At 37.5% G+C, this 17,374-nt stretch overlaps 1 protein-coding gene across 6 annotated transcripts in view; it reads left to right on the top strand.

Annotated features, from left to right (window-relative positions):
- The first annotated feature begins 620 nt into the window (after positions 1-620).
- The window catches only part of Matr3 (matrin 3), a 32,151-nt gene continuing 15,397 nt past the window's right edge, over positions 621-17,374 (top strand). The window contains exons 1-3 of one of the 6 annotated variants that reach the window (XM_046459963.2): positions 690-841; positions 11,126-12,213; positions 17,246-17,307. In XM_046459963.2, coding sequence (XP_046315919.1) covers positions 11,302-12,213; positions 17,246-17,307 — 974 coding nt within the window. In that variant the 5' untranslated portion in view covers positions 690-841; positions 11,126-11,301. Of the gene's footprint in view, positions 842-932; positions 1,073-11,125; positions 12,214-17,245; positions 17,308-17,374 lie in introns of those variants that run through there. The other 5 variants (XM_046459966.2, XM_046459965.2, XM_046459964.2 and 2 more) reach the window with 5 other exon arrangements.

The raw sequence follows: 17,374 nt of genomic DNA, 5'->3' as shown, positions 1-17,374 counted from the left end.
ATTCCAAAGGCTTGGGAGGCTGAGACAGGAGGATCTCCGAGTTCAAAGCCAGCATTTGTAAAGGCAAGGCGCTAAGCAACTCAGGGAGACCCTGTCTCTAAATAAAGCACAAAATAGGTCTAGGGATGTGACAGTGAGTTCGGTCCCCGGTACCCACCCTCTGCCAAAAAAAAAAAAAAGAAGCAAATTGTAGGTATCGGTTCCGGTTCTCCTCTGTGGTGCCATTTTCTAGCGTTTCCCTCCATTCCATTTCTCGCCAGGTAATTGGAAGACCGAAGATAGGTTTAAGGTAGGGACTCCTGCGAATCGCTACTAACGGATACCGTAAAGTTTTTAATATTTTTTTAGTTGTAGATAGACACAATACCTTTTTATTTTTATGTGGTGTTGAGGATCGAACACATTGCCTCGCACGTGCAAGGTCTCTGACACTGAACTACAAACCCAGCCCTCTACTTAAATTCTACACTGTGCTATTTATGGATTCGATTTAAAAAAGAATTTTTTTGATAATGGGACTCGAACTCGTAAACCGTAGTTTTTCCTCCATTTCCCGCCTCAGCTGAACAGGGACAGTTGGACTCGGGGATTAAGAAACAACCACCACAGCTGAAGGCGCGAGCGGGATGCGCGCGCCGGAAAGGGGGAGGGGCTTAGCGCGCGCCGAATCGGGACCCGAGGCGGTGGGAACGAGCTCTCTCGCGAGAGTGGGTTAGTTCTTGGGCTGCAGCCGCTGCCGCCACCTCTTACCAGCGCCGTTGCTGCGGGGGATTGTGGGAGCCTTCGCGTCCCGCTCGCTGGGAGAGAGGTACCTCTCCTTTTCCCTCTCCCTTTCCCTAAGGTAGGCGTGAAGCGGGTAAGAGTCGGGGTGGGGTGGCCCGGGGCTCTTCGTGTCCGTCGGGAGGGGGCAGCGACGGCGACTAGGGCCGTGGGGAGCCGGCGGCGCGCCTTTCTTGCTCGCTCCCGCTCGCCGGCTCTGCCTCCCTCCGCGCTGCGTATGTGAGCCGCCTGATCGGCGGCCGCCATGTTAGGAGCGCAGTGGCGGCGCAACCAGTCTCCTCGGGCGTCGGAGGTGAGCGGTCCCAGAGGGAGACACGCGTTCAGCCAGGGTTTTGGGGTGCAGCAGGAGATTCGGGGGTCCCGAGGTCTGCTATTCGGCCGAGCTTTCCGCTTCCTCGTTTGTCTGTGGGCGGGGGCGGGACGACTAGCCCGTTACACGCGGGCCGCCGCGCTGATGATGAGGGAGGAGCGTTTAAGGCCTGAGGGACCGACTGTCCATTGGGGGCCTGCCGTTTGGGGAGTAGAGTTAAGATAGCAAAGTCCTTGGGTAGCGCCAGCCCCAAATGATGTGTTTGCCTTTTTTTTTCCTCGGTAAATGTGTCCCAAAATGGAGGACTTCGTAGACTATGAAAGGCTTAGCTGTTTTAAGCGTTTCTTAATTTTCCCGGTGTCGCGCCGTTCCTCGCGCATCGCTGCTTAGCGTCCCCTAAAACTCCCTTGTCCCCCGCCCACACACGCGCGCGATTTTAGCCAGACATCTAGAACAATTCCTCCCCACCCCCACCCCATCGTGTAAAAATGGCCGAAAAATGAAACGTTAACGCTTGTTTTTCGTATTGCGTCGTGCATAAAGCCTTCTGCAGTACCCTGCGAGGCAGCCGATTTGCTCTTATTTAGTCAGTCACCTCACATCCCTTTTAATTAAAATACTGTTAGACCATGTTCCTCTGGAGAGGATGGCGTGTTGTGGGACCTTCCGGTTTCCAGACAAAGGGTTTGGAGTACCGTGGTGTAGACGCCGCATTGTTGTTCTTTCCATTGCTAGCGCTGTGCCGTGTTCTGTGTTCTACGTTTGTCGTAGATGAATATCCCTTAGGTGTTTACACTGCCCTGTGATTCTATCTTGTGGAACGGCCTCTTCTGTGGAATATTCCTATTGGATCAGTTACAGTTTTTTAGCCAGATATTTCCAGAACGGTTATGGAGATGGTTCTGAAATTTCTAGTCTTGTGTGCTGGAATAATGTGAGTCGTTGGTTTCGTAGGTAATATTCATGGAATTTTTGTTTTGTGTATTAAAGCTTTGGTAAAGGTTTTAAAGTAAGCAATTAAGCATATCTTATGAGGGCAAAGATACTTTAGGCTGTTTCCATATTTATTCCAAAATAAAATTTCCCTTTAAAAGCTCATTATTTTACTAACGGCTTGTTAGTAGAGTATCTACGCAGTCTATCGACATAATTTTGGTATTTGGACATCAAGAAGAGTAGTGGAGGCATTTTTTGTTGTTGTTGTCGTTGTTCCAAAAAAGATCTGACATTGATTTTTGCTCTTAAATGGAATGTTTTTGCATGCTCGAAATTAAAGGCCATCGGAATACTACATGAAGATTTCTTCTGTTTGGTTATATAAGATTTGAAAAAGAGCCTGGTGTGATGGCGCACGTTTATAATCTTGGCTACTCCGGAAGGCTGAGGCAGGAGGATCGCGAGTTCGAGGCAAGGCTGTGCAATTTAGGGAGACCCTGTATCAGAAGGAACATAAGAGACATAACCCAGTAGTGATAGAGCATTTGCCTAGCATGTGTTTCTTCTTGAGTTCAATTCCCAGTGTTGTATTTGGGGGGAGGGGAGTTGGAAAAGATTCACCAGAAAAGTATCATAGTTCACATCCCTAATTTGGTAGAAGAGAAGATTGAATTCTAGAGGTTTTATAGTTTATCTGTGCAAGTGCTGTCAGTGTGGACTACAAGCCTTTGGCCCTTAATTCAGGGGATTTAATAAATAGGCTTAAAATAGAAAAGCTGTACACAGGAATTTATCCTAAGGAAACTGTGTCAAAGATTGGTGTCCATAAGTGTTAATGTAGTTATTAAACATGCTAAAAGTCTGCAAGATTTAGGCTGGAGGTGTAGCTTAGCGATGAGTGCTTGTCTAGCAGAAGGGAGGCCCTGGCTTCCATCCCAAGGAAGGAAGGGAAAGTTAAAAATAAGTTGCTACTTAAAATCTAAAAGATTCAGCTTTGAAGGATCTGCTAATTTTCTTGTGGAAATGAAATTCTATAGAGCCACTTAAAACAGTGTTTTAAGAGGAGAGAAATGAGAAAATGATGATGCTATATATACAGTTTTAGCTGGAAAGGAAATCATAAAACTGCTGGTTTCAAATTTGGTTATTTAGATATATGTTTATATATTGTTTTGGTGGTACTGGGGATGTAAACCTGGGGCCTCATGCAGGCTAGGCAAGCCCTCTCTACTATTGAGCTATAATCTCATCCTTTTTAAAATTTTTATTTATTTTTTAGTTGCAGTTGGACACAATATCTTTATTTTACTTATTTATATGTGGTGCTGAGGATTGAACCCAGGGCCTTGCGTGTGCCAGGGGAGCACTCTACCTCTGAGCCACAACCCCAGCCTCCCCTTTTTATTTTAAGACAGGGTCTCCCTAATTTGAGCTCCAACTTGTGATCCTCTTGTTTTAGCCTCCCAAGTAGCTGGGATTACAGACTTGTGCCACTGTTCCTGTCTTATTGAAATCTCCCAAGAAATTACATTTACTTAATAATGAGAAAAAATAGGGATTTTATTTTTTTTTAATAAATGCTAGTAGTGCTTAACAGATCAAAATCTGTTTTTTATTTAGCATTTTGTGAATTTTTAAAAGTGAACTAGCAGGCCTTGGCTGTGCCTCAGTGGCAGAGCTCTTGCCTAGCACACAGGAGGCACTGGGTTTGATCTCTGGCACCACATAAAAATAAAAACAATATAAAGGTATTGTATCCATTAAAAAAAAAAAGTGAACTACCTTGTTGAAGCCTAAAGATCAGAGCATAAAAATAGTACTTGTTGTGTTAAGATCAAAAATTGAATAATGGGGGCTGGGGTTGTGGCTCAGCGGTAGAGTGCTTGCCCAGCACGTCTGAGGCCCTGGGTTCGATCCTCAGCATGCACCACATAAAAACAAACAAAATAAAGGTATTATGTACAACTAAAAAATAAATAAAATTTTCAATTTAAAAAATTGAATAATGGTTTCTTAGGTTTTCTTAGCTAAGAATATTTTTTTCTTTGTTCTTAATGTCATCTATAGTTAGAATTACATAGAACTGTCTAGGTTCAAAAATGGGTGGCTGGCTTAACATCCGGGATAGACTGTACTAGGTTTGTTGGTGGTGTGTAGTTTTATTTTTTTTTGTGTGTGTGTGTGTATATATATATATTTAATATACTTTTTAATTCCAAGACTAACACTGTAGGAAATAAAGTGCTGCAGTTGATTATTCTTAGGTATGTAGTAGGCTTTCCTCATTGGAACATTATGGTCAAGGGTTCTAAAATTCTTGGTGAAATAGTTTATATGTAGAAAATTTTAGTGGCTAATTAAAAGTAATACAGAGAGAACAAGCCTGTGGATTGATAAAATTTTAGATACATTGCCTATAAGGAGTTTTTAAACATGATTCTAAAAATTGAGTATAACCTTGGGTTTTAATTTATTCAGTTCATTTCTATTGTAAACCTAGACTTTATATGATAAAGTGCTATACTGTCTTGGGCTGAGTGTAGTTTATTATTGTAGCAGGTCTATGACTGGAGTGCAGAGTGCCTGTGATGTAATATAGCTTTGGTAGTTTTTATTTGCATGCCAAGCCCTAATGTCCTCAGTATAGATAAGGCTCAAGACTGTTTATAACTTAAACAAAACAACACCTTTAAGAGGAGTATAAAAAGTTTTTGAAGCCATTCCAAAATTAAAAGACGGTTATAAAATATTTTTTTGACAAGCTTTTTTAAATGGCCTATTTGGTATTCTCTACAGTTCTACTAAACTGAGGCTATTGGTAGCATTTTCAAGCAGTAACAGGCTAACAGGAAAACAGTGTACTTATGCGGGGAGGTAGTTTTTTCTAGCTACTGTTGTTGGATAAGAGCAAAGAGGGAAAAAAAAATACCTGTGCTAGGTGTCTTAGTGTGACTGCAGTAATATGTAGCAGATATAGAAGAATGTAATCATCTAGTTGATGCTAGGGTTTAAATAGGATCTTTGATTTGAAGTATCATTGTTGTTTTCATTACGTAAGGACTCATAACTTTTCAAATTAATCTGTGTGTTTTTTTTCCTACTTATGAGTACGTTAGTCACCCCGCCCCCTCTTTGGTACAGTAAGAAAGGAATCTATATCATATATGAAAAGTTAAAAGTCAAGTGTTTGGACACCTAACTCAAGAAGTATCTTAGAGGTGCTGGGGTTGTGGCTCAGTGGTACAATGCTTGCCTAGCATGAGTGAGGCACTGGGTTTGATCCCTGGCACCACATAAAAACAAATAAAATAAAGGTATTGTGTCATCTACAACTGAAAAAAAATTTTTTTTAATTAAAAAAAAGACGTATGAGGCTGGGATTGTGGCTCAGCGGTAGAGCCCTCCTCGCCTAGGGGTTCTATCCTCAGCACCACATAAAAATAAAGGTTTTGTGTTGTGTCCATCTACACCTAAAAAATAAATATTTTTTTTAAAAAAAGAAGTAGCTCAGAAAGAACATTATCAACCAAAGAAATTTTTTGAAAGGCTGTGAGTGTAGCTCATTTAAAAGAGCAGCTCCGGTAGCATGCGTGATACCCTGGGTTTGATCCCCAGCTTCATAAAGGAAAGGGGGAAAAACTCAACATATTCTGTGAAACAGTATAGAACAAGTTTTATTTTGTTTAGTTTTTAATTTTGATGTGGTTGGGCATCAAACCCAGAGGCTCACACTTCTAGGCAAGCACTCTAACACTTTGCCATACCCCCAGCCCTTGGTACCAGTTTAAGTACTTTGTATTTTGAAACAAGTTTAGGGGGCTGGGTTTGTGGCTCCATGGAAGAGCACTTGCCTGGCATGCATGAGGCATTGGGTTCAATCCCCAGCATCACATTAAAAAAAAAAAAAAAGTAAAGGTATTGTGTCCATCTATAACTATCTTTAAAAAAGAAACACTTTAGGAATCCATCATCTGAAGAATTCATTATTATTTATCCTTGTTATATGTGCTTGCTTAATGATAACTCTTGCAGTGAAAGTGTAGGTTTAACATGTGTGAAAAGCAAATGAGAGCCAGGTGCTGTAGCACCATTCCTGTAATCCTAGCAGCTCTGGAGGCTGAGAAAGGAGGATTGCAAGTTCAAAGCCAGCCTCAGCAATTTAGTGAAGCTCTAAGCAACTCAGTGAGACACTGAGTATCTCACTGTATTCTAAATAAAATACAAAATAGGGCTGGGGGTGTGGCTCTGGTCCAGTGTCCCTGAGTTCAATTCCCGGTAAAAAAAGAAAAAAAAGAAACTGAGCATGGTGGAACTTTCCTGTAATCCCAGCTGTTTGGGACATTGAGGCAGGAGGATCTCAAATTCAAAGCTAGCCTCAGCAAGTTAAGGAGATCTTGTCTCAAAATAAAAATTAAAAGGGGCTGGGGATGGGGCTGGGATTGTGACTCAGCACCTAGCATGTGGGAGGCCCTGGGTTTGACCCTTAGCACCACATTAAAGAATAAATAAGTAAATAAAGTTATTGTGTACAACTACATCTAAATAAAAAGGTGTGTGTGTGTGTTTTAAAAGGGCTGGGGATGTAGCTCAATTTGTTCAGTGCTAATCTGCATGCCCAAGGCCCTGTAAATCCTCACTGCTACCCACAACAAATTTAAAATGTTGATATGTGAAATAGAGTTTAGTAGAAGAGAAAAATTGTGACTATTCATACGTCCCTGGGTCGATCCTTTTACCTCTAAAGTTTCTCAACTAAAACTAAATAAATATAAATTTTGCCTTATGTCTCTTTGTAAAAGACCAAATTACAAAAAAAAAAAAAAATAGATGGTCATAACAGTGCCAGACACATTCTGAGTGATAATTTATTGATACTGGGAATTGGACCCAAGGACACTTTGCCACTGGACTACATCCCCAGCCCTGTTTTTATTTTGGGACAGGGTTTCACTAAATTGCTGAAACTGGCCTCAAGCTTGTGATCTTCCTGCTTCAGTCTCCCAAGTGGTTGGAATTACAGATGTGTGTTCCCATGCCCATCAGAGAGTATAAAATTTCAAAGTGGGGCTAGAAATTATAAAATGGCAAGCACTCTATCACTGAACTACAGTCCCAACTCCTAGTATTATATTTTTAATTAAAGAAGAAAATAAATTCAATAAACAATATCAACTCATGGAATAGGAGTGGTAAAATATTAACGGAAACATTTTTTTAGCATATATAGGAATGGTGTTCTGATTTGAATTTGTGAAGCTTACATTTTTAGGATAGTGTTGAATTGTATCAAGAAATAGACTAAAATTTGAGGTTAATTCTATGGAGTTGTCCATAAGCCCATTTGCTAAGAATTTTAATACCATATAGTAGTAGACTGCTTTTTTTTTTGGCCGTGCTGGAGATCAAATCTGGGGCCTCATGTATACTGGGCAAGTATTTACTTCACCCCACAGCCAGCAAACTGCATTTACAAAATAAAGTTATGTAAGTAATGTTGGTTGCTGTTTGGGGCTTCCCCACCCTGTTTTTTTTGGGGGTAGGGTAGGGTGCCCCCCCCTTTTTGGTACTGAGGATTTAACTAAGGGGCACTTCTCCACTGAGCCACATCCCTAGCCCAGCCTTGTTTTGTATTTTATTTAGAGACAGGGTCTCATCAAGTCAAGTACTTGGTGCCTCACTGTTGCTGAGGCTAGTGAACTTGTGATTTTCCTGTCTGAGCCTCCTGACCCGCTGGGATTATAAGCGGGCACCACTGCTTCGTGGTGCATTCCTTTTTTGAACGTGAAAGGTTCTACATTGGAGGGCATTTAGAACTTAGCGTAATTTATGAAAAGACAGTTTTGGTAATTACAGGGAAAAGGCAAGCACGGTAGCATACCTGTAATCCCAGGGACTAGAGAGGCTGAGGTAGGAAGATTGCAAGTTCAAGGCCACCCTCCATAACTTGGCAAGACCCTGTCTCTAAGTAAATAAATAAAATTGAAGATGTAGCTCATTGATAACACATCCCTGAATTTAATCCCTAGTTTTTCAGTAAATATCTTGAGGTTGTGCTGACTACCTATGGCCAGCAGGTTCCATGTAAAAATGGCTTGTACATCTTTATGTTCAACATTGATCAAAGACGCCATGCATGCCTGTGATCCCAGTGACTTGGGAGGCTGAGGCAGGAGGACTGGAAACTCAAAGCCAGCCCCCAGCAACTCAGCAAGACCCTGACTCAATTAAAAAAAAAAAAAGCTAGGATATAGCTCAGTGGTTAAGTGCTCCTGGGTTTAATTCCCAATCCCTCTCCCCACTCCCCCCAAAAAAGATACTAGAAAAACTGCTTTGATGAATGGTTTGTAAGCAGTGCTACAATGTTTGGTTTATCTTGTTGGGTTTTTTTTTCCCTAATAAAAACATTTTTAAAAAATATTTTTTAGTTGTAGTTGGACCCAATTCCTTCATTTTATTTATTTTTATGTGGTGCTGAGGATCGAACCCAGGGCCGCATATGTTCGAGGCAAGCGCTGTACCACTGAGCCACAACCCCAGAACCCTAATAAAAACATTTTTGAGAATTTGTTGGAATAAAAAGTTCAACTTAAATTCTCTTCATTAATATTACTCTATAATGTTCTTATGGAGTTGTATTTTAGATTGAAATTCAGTTTATCTTTAAAATATTAAGTTTGTTCTCATGGAATTATACTGTCATGGGATTTACATTGTCTTGCTCCCTTTTTTCCTGACATCTGTTTTGTATTGTCATCTTTATCCATATATAGATCCACTATTTTAGTATTAAGATGCTAAAGTGTAATTGATATGTCTGTAATTTAACAACATATTTTTCATAAAATAATGTCATTAAATTTTTTTTTACACAGTCAGGTGTGGTATACACCTGTGATCCCCTTGACTTGGGAGGCTGAGGCAGGAGGATTGCAATTGCAAGTTTTGAGGCCAGTCTCAGCAACTTAGTGGAACCCTGCCTCAAAAAATAAAAAGGGATGAGGATGTAGCTCAATTAAGGGAAGAGCTCTTTCAGAAGTCTGTTTTTTTTTTTTTTCAGTAGTTAATTTGTCTATAATATGAAAGTCAGAGCTGCATTAATACTTCTGATACTTACAAACATTGAAGATATCTCTAAGTGGTTTTTAATTTTTTTATATTTTTATTTTCTTATTGTATTGTTTTGTACCTAGGGGTGTTTAACCACTGAGGTACATCCCCAGGCCTTTTATTTTTTTGAGTTGGTTAAGTTGGTCTTTGAGTTGGTTAAGGCCTCAGCCTTCTGAGTTTCTGGGCTTATAGCCATGTGCCACCACATCCAATTTGTTTGTTTTTGTTGGTTCAACTTGTTTTTGTTGAACCCACCCTTCATACATGGTAGACAACTGCTCTACCAACTGAGCTACATCCCCAGCCCCCTAAAGGTATTGATTTTTTTAAAAAAATAAAGTATACATGAAGACTTAGTTTTATCAATACAAATATACATAGAATTTAAGCTGCATTCTATGTCATTTTCAAGACATTAAACTTTCATCCAAAGTTTACTTACTCTTGTCTTTACTAATTTTGTCTTAAAACTCAAGGACTTTACATAGTGGATCTCATGTAGAACTAGTTTCTTTGGTGTCTTTTCTCAGATTCACTTTCTTGGTTTGCAAAAACATCTGGAACTCCAGCCACCTTTGACAGCATTTCTATCATTTTAATTTATTACATCTACTTTTTAAAATCTAATCTAAATCTTTTTTTATACTAACTCTGCCACTGTATTTGTACAGTTTATCCTTGCTTCAATCTGTCTTTGAAATTGGTCCCATACTAGATATGTAACTGTTACTTGATATTGTTAGTTTTTTCTGTAGTAAAGTTTAGCATACTGAACTACAAGTGCTTAGGTGTGTGGGTGATCAGACATAAAATTTTAATAAGCAATGCCTTGAAATAAAATTCTGTAGTAAGTAGCATCAGATTTACCTATGTATGTGGCTGTGATTATAAAACTGTTTTCCCTTCAGACATTTATTATGTACTTCTTTTTAACTAATATTTAATGAGAATCACGTAAATGCTTTGCATATTCTTATGTGACAATTTTTGAGACATGTAATGATTTAAGAAAGAAAATGAAAACGGTTTCATCTAGAAATGCATCTTGGTGGACCATAATCACAATTAAAGTGTTTCAGGTGATTGGATTGTTCTTGTGAAAAGTTTGCAGAAATCTGTAACCAAGGTCTCATTTTCATTTTTACCTGTTTTGAGCTCTAGAGGTGCAGTATCCCTGAGCATTAAATTAGTACTGATAGATGCTAACTTGGGGTGTTTTCCTTCTTTAAATCGCCTGTTTCCTATACCTGGGTTTTTTCTTGGGAGGTCTCATATCTACATTGACCAGAGTTGGCTCTCCTTACCTTATAAGAGTAGATATGAAGTAAGCATTGCCTGATCTAGGATGGTCAGTGAGAAGGCAATTCGTTGTATGGCTCAAGTTTGTGCAGAAATCCTTAAAACTTTCACATCTGTCTTCACCTCAAATTGATTTTGTTGCATGAAGGTCTCAACTATTGTTTGGTCTTAGATCTTATATTAGGTACTTGACCTTTAAGCTTCATTTACTTGTTATTTTACTTGTTTCTTTCTGATAGCGATAATAGATCTCGTTTTCCAAAGCAGAATACAACTGATTCATCTCTGACTTGCTGAACTTGATTTTTTTTTTATTTTTATTTTTAAAAGTCTTCTGAAACTTAAACATCATACTATAGGGTGCGTTTTTATTCTTCTAAAAGAAGAAACCCATCTATGTTTTGACTGAAATTTTGATGTGTTCAGACATCTAGCCCTTCAGTTTAAATGTTTTTAAACTCAGTATGAAATTCCCTTTTAATAGTTAAATTTTAGCATGAAAAACTACTTTTTAAGTATCTATATGCAGGCTCTGCATACATCTGGAATCTGTTTAAGATATGTAATAAATTCCTTGTAAGTTTGAGATCTTAAATGGTTTTTTTAATCAACATGATGCGTAAGTTTTTTTTTCTTAAAAAAACGGCATCTACTTAAAGGGATTTATGACTAAAATTGCTTATTTTTCTACAGAGTTGTCTGCTGGTTCTCAGCTTGAAGAAGATTCTACAGTCCTTATTGATCCTTTTTCTTGGCGTTACCATTTTTTGAAGCAAAGTTAACCTAGCTTTCTAGTTTGAGCTTTCTTTTTGGCCATCTTTAAAAAATTTTTTTTTCAATCTATAAAATAGACAAGAGATAGTTCTACAATGTCCAAGTCATTCCAGCAGTCATCTCTCGGTAGGGACTCACAGGGTCATGGGCGTGACCTGTCTGCAGCAGGAATAGGCCTTCTTGCTGCTGCTACCCAGTCTTTAAGTATGCCAGCATCTCTTGGAAGGATGAACCAGGGTACTGCACGCCTTGCTAGTTTAATGAATCTTGGAATGAGTTCTTCATTGAATCAACAAGGAGCTCATAGTGCACTGTCTTCTGCTAGTACTTCTTCCCATAATTTGCAGTCTATATTTAACATTGGAAGTAGAGGTCCACTCCCTTTGTCTTCTCAACACCGTGGAGATGCAGACCAGGCCAGTAACATTTTGGCCAGCTTTGGTCTGTCTGCTAGAGACTTAGATGAACTGAGTCGTTATCCAGAGGACAAGATTACTCCTGAGAATTTGCCCCAAATCCTTCTGCAGCTTAAAAGGAGGAGAACTGAAGAAGGCCCTACATTGAGTTATGGTAGAGATGGCAGATCTGCTACACGGGAGCCACCATACAGAGTACCTAGGGATGATTGGGAAGAAAAAAGGCACTTTAGAAGAGATAGTTTTGATGATCGTGGTCCTAGTCTCAACCCAGTGCTTGATTATGACCATGGAAGTCGTTCTCAAGAATCTGGTTATTATGACAGAATGGATTATGAAGATGACAGATTAAGAGATGGAGAAAGGTGTAGGGATGATTCCTTTTTTGGTGAGACCTCGCATAACTATCATAAATTTGACAGTGAGTATGAGAGAATGGGACGTGGTCCTGGCCCCTTACAAGAGAGATCTCTCTTTGAGAAAAAGAGGGGCGCTCCTCCAAGTAGCAATATTGAAGACTTCCATGGACTCTTACCGAAGGGTTATCCCCATCTGTGCTCTATATGTGATTTGCCAGTTCATTCTAATAAGGTGAGTTAATGCAACAGATGCTTCTAATTTCTTTTACATTGTAGTGCCTATTCTGTATTTATATCTTTTACTCTAATTCTATAGTCTGATGACCCCGAGTTGATCGAGAATTTTTATACTTTTGAGAACACTTACTTTATTTGGAAGGTAATTGTTTTTGAGCATTTTAAACCAGGGCTTTACATTAATAAAATCTGCCTAGATTACTTCTGGCCACAAAGCTGTCATCCACTGGAATTATCTTGTTGGTTTTTGGCATCAATATGTTCTTCTTAATCATATATTTAAGCAGGTTTTTTGTCTGCTTTGTTGAATTGTTGAATTAAGAATTTTTTTCACAGTCAATGAGCTCTGCCATTTAGGATGCTAGATTTCAGCTCTCCATCTGTCTTGATTGCTGATTTGTATGTAGTAAAGATATATTCTTGAACAATTCTCTTTTTTTCCTTATCTGTGGCTACAGGGAAAGAGTTAATGTAGAGCCCTGGTGTTTGTTTCCGTATGTTTCATATTTTAGATTAGTTCATTCTTCTTTTTTAATTTCCCTTTAACACAAACTCTCATACTATGACTGAAATTTTTCATCATTTTTTTTCTCCTTTTCCACAACTTTCTTAAACATACTTCAAAACTCACTTTTTATTATCCCATATTGCATCTGTCCCTTTAGAGACTTGAATAAATCAACTACTACAGTATCCTGCTCTGTGTTCCTCGTAAGCAAATTCTTTTTCTGACTTAGGCTTATTAGACTTCTGGTATAGTCATTTGAAAAAAAAAATCTAATTCTCCTTTACTTTAATTATCACATCTGGCAAAATGGGGACTTTTTCAAAAATGCCCTTTTAAATACGTTGTCCTTTCTCTTTGAACTTTTTCAGTGTTGTTCATTCTCACTGGGTTTTTTTTCCCCCCAATGTATATTGCAGTTGACTTAAAGTCAACATTATGTAGTACCCCACTAGCTTGATCTATAATCTGTGACCATCCATTTTTCCTGATGTGCTGTATAGTTTTCTGCTTAACTGGATTATTCAAGTTGCTGCCATGAAACTGATTTGATGGTTACTGTTACAGGGTTTTTCTTTACAGTAACATCTGGAAGGCTCATTTTCTTTTCATATCTATTCCTTTGAAGTGCATTTTTTAGTGAGTATGGATTTTTGAGTAGACTTAAACTATATGGATAGAGAATTTGTTTTTAATATGCTGTTAAAAGAGTATTATCAATCACTCCCTTTCCTGTTTGGATCTTAGCATTTTTGTCTTTAATTGTTAGTCCATACCAAAACAAGTTAACGTAAAGGCTAAATTTAGGTTCATAGATTTATTTTTGTTTAAGAAATAGAACCCCAAACTCAGCAAATTTTATTTGATATGTGTTTTTAGTGTTATCTTTTTCCAGTTTTGTTGGATGTACTAAATATATCATGGAATTTTAGTTTTCTGTACTAAACTTCAAGGTTTAGGTCCGATGTGAATTAATATAATGAAAAGCTACATTAACTTTGTTGACTCCAATTTTTTTTCTATATTACTTCTTGCTTTGTTTACAAAGATATAATAGTGGACATGGTCTTGGGACCAGTGTTCTCCAAAAAAGATCTCTGTATTTCAAGGAATGTAGTTAGTGTCTTAAATGAAAGTGATCTGAAGGGACTTAAAAATTATTGCCACTGGAGTCATAAAGTTGTTGGGATATCAAAAAAGGAAACATAAAAGGGAACTATAAGAGGACTTACAAGATAAAAGTTTGCTTTTGTATATGATTATTATTTTTCTCCAAATTTTGCTACTTTCTAGTTCCTGAAGAAGGCTAATAATTTAAATGGATCTAAATTAACGAACAGTTTTTTAAATATTTGATGAAACTTTGGATTCAAGAGTATACCCTACTCTAGAGCAAGAGGTACTTTTTAGCCTATAAAAAATGCTTAGGTCCTATCTAGTTTTGATATTCTGTCAAAGTACTGAATATATTTAAGAACTATTTTAAAGGCCTTTAATTGTTTTAATTGTTCAATTTACAACATATTTTAACCAATTTTATGAAGTTTAAATATGGATTTTCTCAATGTTTTCTACTTGCCTAAACAAACGTATCTGATATTTTCTGTGCATCACTAAAAAAAATTAAATACTCACTTTAGCAGTGGATCCTTGATTTTATAACTGACATGGAATGATGGTAGAGAAAATTCCTATGGTGGAAGTAGATTTTGAAAAATTTTTAAGCATTTAATCCTGCTCTCTGGTATTGCTGCATAACTTGGAAAATCTGTTATTTCCACTTAATAGTAATGTTAACTAGCCTACATGCTCACAAGTTCTTCTTGCTATGAAATAAGAAACTTAAGTGAAAAACAGACTCTTAATTTATCATCATGGCGTCTTTTTTTTTATGTTTTGGTGTTACTTTAAGTGATGGTCTTACTTTTATTTCTTTCTAGGTCATTTTAGAGCATCAAGTTGCTTTTCTACACAATCTCAAACTTCCTTCAAGTTCCTTTCACTTAAGGAAAATTGCCCACTAAAGCCCTTTTGCTCTCTTGTCATTCGAGTTCATATTTTTCCTTTGTATTACTTTAGAAGCCCTTAAATTGTTCTATGTTCTACCATTCTGGAAGTGTTTCCCAAATTATTCTTCATGTAACTTAAGATATCTCAAGGATATCAAGGTGAATGTAGTTTTCCTACAGAAATTTCTGAATTCTAAAAGTTATTTTTATTCTTTATTGATCTCAGATGTCTTTAAGATTGCCTTAGTATAGTATCTAAGGATACAGATTCAAAACAAAACAAAAAACCCTTTGACTCTTAGTTTGCACCTTAAACCGCACAGGAAGAGATCAGGTAACAAATGCAGATTTAGAAATGGGTGAGTTTGGGCAGTACTTGACTAATTTTCTGATTTTGACCTTTCCAGCATTTTGAAAGACCAACCACATTTTTTAAAAAATATTTTTTAGTTATATTTTATTTTATTTATATGTGGTGCTGAGAATCGAACCCAGTGCCTCACAAATGCAAGGCAAGTGCATTGCCGCTCAGCCCCAGCCCCAAAACCAACTACATTTTTATGATGAAGTTTGAACCTTTAAGGAACCTGGGGGATTGGATAGAATTCTGTTCAGCTATGTACCTTTTCCATTTCCTGTGAATTAGAAACTTACCTAATAGGGTACCATTTATGTTTATGTTTGTTTTTTTAATAAAATATAAATACTTTTCAGTTTAGAAAAATATTTAATCCCTCTTCTGAATTTTGTGAACTTCACCTATAACACCTCTTCCTTACAGCCATTTTTAAAGTGGCCTCCAGCAAATCAATGGTCTGTTGCTTTGCTGTGAGACATCTTACATATCCCAAATATCTGATTGTAGAGCTAGAGTAATCTTAAGTTCCTATTTATTAGCCATTATTTTTAAAAGACAGTGTACGTTTTTATAGTTGTGGGAATAGTAATTAGCAGCTCCCCACATTTTGTTTGGATACCATCTTAGTTCTTTCACAGGGTTTAAGTTAATTCCCTTGGGGCATAGGAATGTACATAAACTGTGGTAATTAATGTAAATTATTCTTTAAAAGTTAAAGTTCCATCTATAAAATATTATGAAGTTTTTCATAACTCTGTATCTTCAAAGTCTGGTACCATGTTTTTGTTTAGTCGAGACCTATCCTTCCTCGATTTAGGTATAAAAACACATTGCCTGACTACATTTATATTCCCCTTATAACTGTATAGGTATAAAAGGTGTTACAGAAATTGCCTCATTGTGGGAATTTGGGAATAGTCAGTAAGTTGTAAAATGAGATGGATTTATGAGCAGTACAATGATAATTCACCCTGTTTTCCTCGAGAGCACTTGCCATGTGCTTCCCAGTGTTCTGAAGCAGTTTGCCTTTTATTAACTCATTTGTTTTTCACAACATCCCTATGAGAATATTGTCACAATGAATTTAAATAGCTTTGGACTAAGAAATAACATCTAGTCACATGCAATTTAGGAGTGGAACCTAGACAATTTGGCAGCAGACATCAGTTTTTTGCCTCTCATAATGGCTAAAAAAGGTAACTGAATCCCCCCCCCCCCCCCAAGGACAGGAACATTTATTAAATACAAATTTAGAGCTTAGCGCAGTGGCGCACGCCTGTAATCCCAGCATTTTAAGAGGCTGATTTAAGAGGATTGCGAGTTCAAAGCCAGCTTCAGCAACTTGGCTAGACCATGTCTCAAAAAAAAAAAAAAATTGTAAATGGGCTAGGAATGTGGTTAAATGCACCACTGGCTTCAATCTCTGGTACCAAAAATGAAAATAAATTTAGTTCCTCTAATTTTAAAAAAGCCACAGAGGAGCAAATGTTAATAAAAACATAATGTTTCCCTATTTAAAATTTGGACACAGACTTAAAATTGCTTTTCTATTTTTGGGAAATATGGTTACTTGATTTTTGGGGTAAATGGGGGAGCATTTTCTAGAGAATACATTTCTGTTAAATAATGTTACCTTTTTAAGGCAATGTAAATTATTGTGCATTTTTCACTACATGCATGCCTCAAAACCTGGGTGGAACTAAAGATTTTATATTTAATTATTCACATTTATACATTTTCTAAAAACTGTTTACAAACATGGATATTTTATCATTTAGAATGTTGTAAAGTAGCAGTTCTAATAGCGAATATTTCTGTTTGGTCTACAACAGAAGTTAATATGTTTAACTGATCTCAAGGTCAGTGTTCTTGATCTTTTAAAATTCTATATCTTTTCTGTGTCAGTATTCTTAAGTATGTTGACCAAGTTAATATTAATCCAGTTTTTCCAAGAATGTGCATAGCGTATTTGAGGGCAGGATCAAGTTTCAAGGACTCAATAATGGCTTTAAATTAAATCAGTGTGATTTAATGAATCGAGTGTTTGTATAGCCTATGAAACTGCATAGGCATTAACATCCTAGAGTTTGAATGGTTCAGATGAAAATATTTTAAGCTTTATTTTTGTTAATTCTACTAATTTACTTTGCTGCAGGAGTGGAGTCAACATATCAATGGAGCAAGTCACAGTCGCCGATGCCAGCTTCTTCTTGAAATGTAGGAGTTTGAAATACCTTTAAAGCATCCTATCCTGAATCAGAAACAACCTTTATTGGTTTGGGGT

This window comes from Marmota monax, unplaced genomic scaffold (genome assembly GCF_021218885.2).
Source record: "Marmota monax isolate L192 unplaced genomic scaffold, Marmota_monax_Labrador192_F-V1.1 WCK01_AAM20220418_F8-fsc00006, whole genome shotgun sequence".
NCBI classification, from domain to species: Eukaryota; Metazoa; Chordata; class Mammalia; order Rodentia; family Sciuridae; genus Marmota; species Marmota monax.
Note: the sequence above shows the minus strand (reverse complement) of the source record. Positions and strands in the feature narration are given on the sequence as shown.